The sequence below is a fragment of the Oenanthe melanoleuca genome, chromosome 3 (assembly GCF_029582105.1).
Source record: "Oenanthe melanoleuca isolate GR-GAL-2019-014 chromosome 3, OMel1.0, whole genome shotgun sequence".
Classification (NCBI taxonomy): Eukaryota; Metazoa; Chordata; class Aves; order Passeriformes; family Muscicapidae; genus Oenanthe; species Oenanthe melanoleuca.
In genome coordinates this window covers 60858454-60866805 of record NC_079336.1, presented here as the reverse complement: position 1 = coordinate 60866805, position 8352 = coordinate 60858454, and the positions used below count along the sequence as shown (strand labels likewise).

Below are 8352 nucleotides of genomic sequence, written 5' to 3'. Positions count from 1 at the left end.
CAGATTCACATGCAAATTCCCCTTTTAATAATCCTAATGCAGGGAGTGCTCCAATCAGAGTGCTATCAGCCCCAGCTCCCAGATACCTGATGCCAGCTTTGCTGGTAATGTAGGCCACTGAAGCAAATCCAGAGAGATTGAGTTGGAAGTGGGGAGAGGCTCTGAGATCTATTTGCTTGGCTTCCTGGCGGCGAGGGGTGTGTGACTTGTTTTTCCTTTTCCGCTGTGAAGGGACATCGTGTAAGAGGGATCATTAGCTGCCGCAGCCCGGCTGGGTCAAGGCTGGGAGGAGGAGAGCCAGCTGCCAGCAGCAGAGCAAGGTGGAGGCACGAAGACAGAAGACCAGGTTAATGAAAGCATGAGGTGGCTCTTGGGCAGCAGCTTGAAAAATTTTGGACACGCTGACAGGGGAAGCTATGACTGGCTAAACAGTGAACCAGGCGGGCCACTTCTGGAAACAGAGCTTCAGGTCTGTACCCCCTGCTCATCTCTGTGGCATGTCCTTTGGCTTTGCATGTGTGTGTGTGTGTAATGCCTCAGTGTACAGTGCAGGGTAAATCCCTGGGTACTGGGACGTATCAAAGCTGTACTGCTCAATTGCATAGAGTCGGAGCATTTCTCTATTGCTGTTAAGTCTTTTTAAACACATTTGTGGAAGAGAAAAACATTAGATGGAAAAATTTTGCTGGGGTGGCAGGTAAGGAAGTTTAATTACTTCTTCTAAGCAGAGCAATCCTTGCTTTCCTTGCTGTTAGACGGGTGTTTACGCTGTGGATGTGGTCCCTTCCTGCAGCTGCTGTGAGTCAGGAGCAGGCAGCAATGAACTCTTGTTCCCTGAGCTGAGCGCTGATTACTTCTGCCAGAGAGGATCACATGTGGGGGGAGGGAACAGCCCCCAGAGATGAAAACACAGCCTGCTTTCTGGCTTTGTCTGGGATACAGCAGAGTCTGATCAAAAATAATTTCTCTGATCACAAATAATAATTTAAGGCGCTCGCACATCCTCAGTAAGTGTCTAAAGCATGTTGCATTAACAAATGAACTGGCCACACTCCTCAGCTGATATGTATGAAGTGTACTATTGCAAAATAAATGGGGGTAGGAGTGGGTGTGGGTGTCAAAACAGGACAAAAAGTAGTATTTAAATGTCGCCACAATTTTAACAAAGTCTGCCTCACCAGTAGCACTGCCAGAGTTAGAGTAGCAATGGCAATGTCTTCACACCTCGAGACTGCTTTTATCTGACAGTGAGAAGCAAACAGCATCACTACAGTCACATTCCAACAAGTATTTGAAAATTCTGTGCAAATCCAGGCTCACTTCTAAATTACGTGTCATTACTAATGGATACAAAACCACATAAAAATGTTTTTCTGTGTGCCAGAGTTATATGTTTTTGGTTTTTACAAGCAATAATGGATCAGCTTCAAGAAGCAGGATAGAGCTTGGAGAACAACTTAAGGGGGGAACCACACCCTAATGACTTCAAAGCAGACTTTGTTCCAAATCCACTTAAAACATTTCAGAAGTATCGGTTTCCTGATTCAACATCAAAATATATTAGTATAAATAGGAGCTATATTAGCAAAAATAATTTTAATGGAGTTCTAAGCATGCTAGCAAATCATTAACAACATAATAAATCCCAGCACAGCTCAATCACTTCAATGCGAATTTCAGTAAGCAAAATAAACTTTCATTTTTCTATCCTCACACAAAAGCTTTCCTTAAGCTCATGTTTTGCCTTATGAGGTCATTCCTGTGCAAGGCAGGTACTGCCCCTCATTTGTCCAGACACATAATTCAGCTCCAAACCCATTCCATTACTCATCATGGATATACCACACAACTCAGCCACACTCTGCATTTCATTCCTTTACCAACAGCACGAGTGAAAGCTCATCTCAACTGATATGGGTCACATAATCTGTAAGCTGGCAACTGTACATGCTCAGCATGTTTAAAAAACAAAGGCAGACAGATTACTAATGAAAGGCTTTACTACTTCTAGTATGTGCTCAGTGGTTGGGGGAAACTGCTTCAGTCCCTACAAATGTAAAAACAAAAGGAGGAGAATAAACAATGTCCAAACTATCCTACTAAGAGTCAGTTCTGGGAAAACAGGACTTTTTAGAAATATGATCCCTTTTATTTCCATACTCTTTTCTGCCTTCCTCTTTTCTAAAAAGGATATTCTCCCACATTTATGTATCTGTAACTGATTTAATGCTGGAAGTCAGATCTTTATTTTTGTCACTTACAAACCTGACAATAGATGTTTGTGATGACACAGGCAGAGCATGCTGATCTCCAATGAACCAGCAACAAACAAAACCAGTCAATCAATAATTGCCTCAGTCACTTCCTATGCTTGGTGTGGAAACTTTCAGATATAAAACAGTAGAGGATTTTACTTTAAATATGTTCTGCAGACATATTAATTTCAATTAATGAAGATTCAGTTTGATTTCCAGAAAACTTCATTTTCCAGTTCTGGCAGCTATTCCTGATACCTATACACAGTGATTACTTTTCTAGTTTTAGAGCTTCAGCTGCAGAAGTTAGTTTTAGGTTAGAACTAGTTTAGTTCTAGTTAGAACTAGTTTAGAACTAGTTTTAGTTTAGAATTTCAGAATTATTTTTAAGTGACCATTGATTCCTTGTATTAAAACTATTCATATTTTTAGTGCAATTTTGAAATGCCTGTTAGATTTTCTAAGCCTTTATGTCCAGATCTTTGCAATATTCTTCAGTAACCCTTTAGGCAGTCATTGCAGAAATGGGCCCAAAACCACAATAGGAAAAGAGGGGCTAATATTGATCAATTGTCTGCTAAAGGATTTGATACATTTATATGGATATACATACAAGAAGCCCATCAGCTTTTGGAACTACATCTCAAAGTAAAATAAGTCCACGTAATGTTTGGCAAGAGGCAGCATCAAAATGGATATATAACTCCCTGTTCAGGGCATCTGAGGGGCAGTATTAACTCAGGAAAAAACTATTTCAGCTCAAATAATACACTAAGTATCCTACAAATTATTTCACCCAGATAGGAAAGTTTTAACATTAGCTGTGTTTAAACAGCTATGAGCACCCTGAAATAGACTGAGGAAACCTGGTTTTTATTGTCACCTGTTAGCATACAGAAGAAGCTGAGTCAGGGGAGATTTAAGTTAGATATGAGGAAAAAATTTTGTACTCAGAGGGTGGTTGGGCACTGGAACAGGCTCCCCAGGACAGTGGTCACAGCACCAAGCCTGACAGAGTTAAAAAAATCATTTGGACAATGCTCAAAGACACATGTTGTGACTCTTGGGTTTCCTGCACAGGGCCTGGAGTTGGGGCCAATGATCCTGATGAGTCCCCTCTAACTCAGCATATTTTATAATTCTATAATATTGCCTAATTCTTAATCCTATCTGCTTCACATCACTAATTTGCAGATCATATTAAAACATACTTAACTTTGTACACTCACAACTATGACTTTTACTAGTTATCATGAAACGAAAAGAACAAACTAAACAGATTTATTATGCCTTCTTTTGCACACATTGCTGAATAGATAGACACCAGGCACTGGTTATTGTGGTTATTTTGAAATAGAGCAGAATAAAATAGGAGTAGCTCAGTTGGAAGGGGCTTGCAATGAAAATCAGGTGGTCCAACCACCTGACCACCTTAGGGAGCACAAGAGAATATGGGCTGCTCTGTAATAATTTTGTCCATGTCCCAGAGTGCAATAAAGTACTTGCAGGTTCAGGGCACTTCAGAGACAGCAATACAGATGCAGAATTTCTGCAGACCATACCCAAGAGTCTCAATCCAGGCAGTCAAAATGAGGCATAACCAAGGAGTAACCCACAAGAAGCACCCCCACTGATCTGTCTTTCCCCTTCCCTAGAGCATTTGGTGGCAGAGACAGGAGTAGAGCTCCCCAGGAGAACATCTGCTTCACCACACAAGCAGGCAGTCCTCTCTGTTCCCAGCTCTGGCTCAGTCACTGCATACTCTACACACCCTGCAACACAGTACCCTGTGGTATTGTGGTGCTCATCTCCTTCCCTAAGCAATCTATCACAACCCTGAGGAGGCACTTTGTGCACAATAATGTAATTAAAAATTGCATGTGCTGCAGAGCAGATTAAAGATTTCATAGATTTCAAAAATGCTGGCATTTATTCAGGCTTGAGAGCTTGATTTTGCAACTCTAGAAGCAGTGCTATAGGTACTCTTGGAGGGCCTTTAAACAAGAAGGGTTTTCAAGCCACTGACACCCTAAGGTGTCCTTTAGTAACTGCTTCACAGACTTTGGCCATCTGAGCTAGCTCATACCACAAATAGTTGCACTTCTTCCATTATTTTTTACCATTAGATGCAAACTTTCCTCCCCAGCAATAATATATCTTGAACATTTCTCTTAGTGGGCACTTCATTGCAAGGCCCAAGACCTCTGGGTTCCAATCAAGGCTTTGGAGCAAAGTATATTTCCCTGAGGGCCAAGAACATGTGTTAATTCCATCAAGCTTCACCTTCCCTTCCCTTCTGAAGCCCAGTATTTGTACAAGGCCATGTCTTACAGCCCTATCTCTTGTCTGTGCTTCCACCAGCACATGGAGGATTCACTGTCCTTGGCCATTATTTAACACACAAATATAGTTTCAGTGAAATTTATAGGGAAGCTGCACTGAGCTGAAATGATAATTGGGGCTTTATATACCTTTTACTAATCCCATGCAGGAAACTAGCAATCTCACTTTCTGTCCTCACAAACCACCAGAATACTGTACAACTCACAGATCCAGCACTTAACCTGGATGAAAGCCTGCTCCCTGCAAATTAAACCCAAAACTTAGACTTGGATTTTAAAAACAAGCTCTTCACTGATCATGAATAATGCTGTCCATTATAAGCTCAGCTCTTCTCAATATTTACTGTAAGAATATTGGTAACATATCAGTATCAGTGAGTCTCCACATACATTGTGCACTAACATAATACTGAATGCTTTTTTCTCATGTTCTCTTGAAATGTTTTATGCACCTCACAAGACACACTAAAAAAGCATTAACAAACTTAGAAAAAAATCCCCTCATTTTTAAGAAGTTATTTAATATCTGCATTGGAAGAATAGCTGGAACAAGTTCTTCCAAAGCTGTTCTTTCCTGTCACTCATTGAATGGTCAGGTAAGACAACAGTTTGTACAGCCAGAAACTCTTAAAAAAATTATCAATAAATATAAAATAAATAGTTCCTTAATATTCATTTTTTTGGGCAAAATAACATTGGGGGGAAATAGCTTTATAGCTAATCTGCAAAGGTTTCAGTCTATTTTAAAATTACTTAAATACATTTAGCTTCATACCCAGAATATTTTAGGGGAAAATTCCCTACATTATTCATTAGGAATCAATGCCTATTTACTTTATTTTTCTTAGGCATGACCACATAATATTAATTTCATAAAATGACAACAAAGCAAAGAGGTTACAAATGCCTGGTAGATAAATCAGTTGAATCTAGATTACAGTGTGATTTTATAGCTAGAAGAATGACTGTGATTCCTGAAAGTTTTTGTAGGCTAAGAAGGAGACACTGGAGTTACTGTCCTTTTCACAAAGCCATTGCTGCAAATGGCCAGTTTGCATCCCTGCTTCCAAACCCCTCGAGGAAAGAATCACTCAAGTTCTCCTAGCCTGAATGGGCACCTTCACTCAAAATAAAGGAAATCTGGTCTATTACCCTGTTTAGTCTCACCATGCAAATGTGAAAATGTCACCTCATAGCATTCATCAAGAGCTTGGAAAGGGAATGACTTGATAAACAGCATTTGTGTTTTCTTTCTGCTCTAGACTAGGCTCAATGAGACCCAATTATTAGAAGATGGAGTCAGACTGGAAACAAGATATACTAAATTTTAAAACTAAAGCTGATACAACACCAGAACACAAATGGCTTTGTTGATTTTTCTTAGAGCTTACAACTCCGGTTAACATTGCATCACAATTCAAAAGCTTGGGACAGAGGTCTTTTGTGCTATATTTTGCAGAAAACAAAGCTGACACAGAGGTCAAAACTGTTATTTCTCTTACACCAGAAGTTCTTTTTCCATAGTTCTAAACAGGGAAAAATGATTCTTGGCTAGCTGGCAGAACAAGCTCAAGAAGTCCAGTCCAAGCTGTCCTGACCAATAAAAACACTGTTTTATTCAGAACTGGTCTGTGAGGTTAGAACAGCCCAAAGAGCAGGTATTGTAGGCAATGGGCCCTGTTTGAAAGGGCTAGTTGTCATAATAGCTGTTCTTCAAACAGTTTCCAAACACAAAGAAACAACAGCAGATGGTGGATCACCATCCATTCATTGTCTTATTCATCTGCAATTCAGTGCCCAAATTTTAAAAGCTCAACCGATCTCCTGAAAAGTTGACTGGTCCTGCTATAATCCAAGAGCAATAAAATGTCATAAAAAATTGCATATTCTTCCAGGTTTTGGGTTTTTTTCCCCTTTTGGAGACAGGGTTTTCTAAAAATCCAATACTCCTTGCAGCTTCTCTGGGGTTTTTTGTCTCTGGTTGTGATTTGCTGTAATTGTCCAGAGAATAAAATTCATGAGTCTGCAAAACATACTGCTTGAATGATACTGGTGCAGAGAGAAAGAAAGTTGGAAAAGCAACTTTCATAAGGTGGAGATGAGGAATGTGGTTTTGCTGTCTAGCAGGAATCCAACACCCTTTCCTATTTGCTTCGGTTACAGAGCAGACAGCAGACGAGCTCAACCAAAGACGACATAGAGCCATTTCTGTGCATCATCCTGCCTGCCACCATGATGCTCTTCCTGGCATTCCTGCTGCTCTTCCTGTACCGCCGCTGCCAGCGCCCCGCTCAGCAGGGGCAGATCTTCAGCATCGACCTCCCCGAGGCGCTGCCCGAGCACGACGTCTCCAGCTTCCTTTCCGCGCTGCCCTGGGGCGCCGAGCACAGCTTCCACTACTCCACGCTGCTCCCCGACGCCACCTTCCTCTCCGTGTGCTTGCCTCCCTCCTACGAGGAGGCCACCAAGAAGATTCCCATGGAAGAGGCTCACATTGAGCTCTCTCCAGACCCAGTGCCTCCCTACGAAGAGAGCACGCTGCAGACCAAATAAACTTCCTACGGAAGCACCTTATCCCAAGCATGCAGCACAAAGGTAGAACAGCTATGGCCTTCAAAGTTTGTGAAAATATTCCAAATGAGGAGCTAAACCAATGAATTTGTGAAGGAAGAAACTTGAAGTAACAGGGAATGCATCTCTTCACCTCATCCTAGGATTCTCTACCTTCCATTTGTGAGGAGTGTACACGTGGTGTGACACCGAATCCAACCCAGACTGGTGACACTGGGATTCTAGTTAATAGACATGTCATGCAAGGATTAAAGTTAAGGAAAGCTGGGAAGCACTTCCTCTGTAATCCCTCAGCTACAACAAAATGTCAATAAGGCTATAGATTCAGCAATCACAAAAAGGGCTTTTAGCACATGTGTATTCCAGTTTGGGGGTTTTTTTTCTATTTTATGCATTTATACTTAAATGAGTTTTTGACAAGCTGAGCCAGTCTGTGTGTGTTTGCATCACATCATTCTGCAGTGCTCTGGAATGATCACAAAAGCTCTCAGGAAAGAAAATAAATATATAACCTCTACAAAATTTCCAGTAACTGTCCCCAAAGGTTCAAATGTGCACTGTGAATATAGACTGTCTTTTCTCAGAGTTGAACAATGAGAACAACCAGAGAAGCCCAGATTGTTCTGGGTGAGGAAGACTCCATGCAAGAGCACATTCACTCGGTTGCTACAAGCTGCTTGCCAAGGTCTGCAAGGTCCCAACATTCCAGACTACTCAGTTGACTTCTTTTCCAAGTCTAAAATAATAAACCATGTGACTTACTTGGTGCAGTGTGTAAAGGAGTTGAGGAAAAATTAATAAAATCAAGTGCACCAAAGAAGCCCTAGTCTGTATTTCAAAACAGCATTATAATCCCTTCATCACTAGGGCAGGGTGAGGCTAATTTAAATGTGTTGGTGGCAGTGGTTCAGAGGGTTTGCATGTGCATATGCCTTCAGAAAATGTATGTTATCTTTAATACTTTCTTACAGGATAGCACTGTCACTAAGCTGATAGATGCTCTTGTTACAGAAGGTGGTTACTACAGAACCTGACAGCCTCAAAAGTTCTGTTGGCAAGCCACTGACAAATGCAGTGTGTGGAGTAGCTGACACCTGCAAGGAAGAAACTGTCAGAGCAGTCTTGGTGTAACCTACAAAACCAAAGGCTTGCCCTTGGTGATTCCAGGGGGTATCAATAACAGC

The 8352-nt window shown here is 41.2% G+C and overlaps 1 protein-coding gene across 1 annotated transcript; it reads left to right on the top strand.

Annotated features, from left to right (window-relative positions):
• Positions 1-237: 237 nt before the first annotated feature.
• SMIM28 (small integral membrane protein 28) lies at positions 238-7982 on the top strand. The gene is made up of 2 exons (XM_056487783.1): positions 238-469; positions 6761-7982. The coding sequence occupies exons 1-2, from the start codon at positions 359-361 to the stop codon at positions 7148-7150; spliced, it is 501 nt and encodes a 166-aa protein (XP_056343758.1). The 5' UTR covers positions 238-358; the 3' UTR covers positions 7151-7982.
• The last annotated feature ends 370 nt before the right edge of the window (positions 7983-8352 follow it).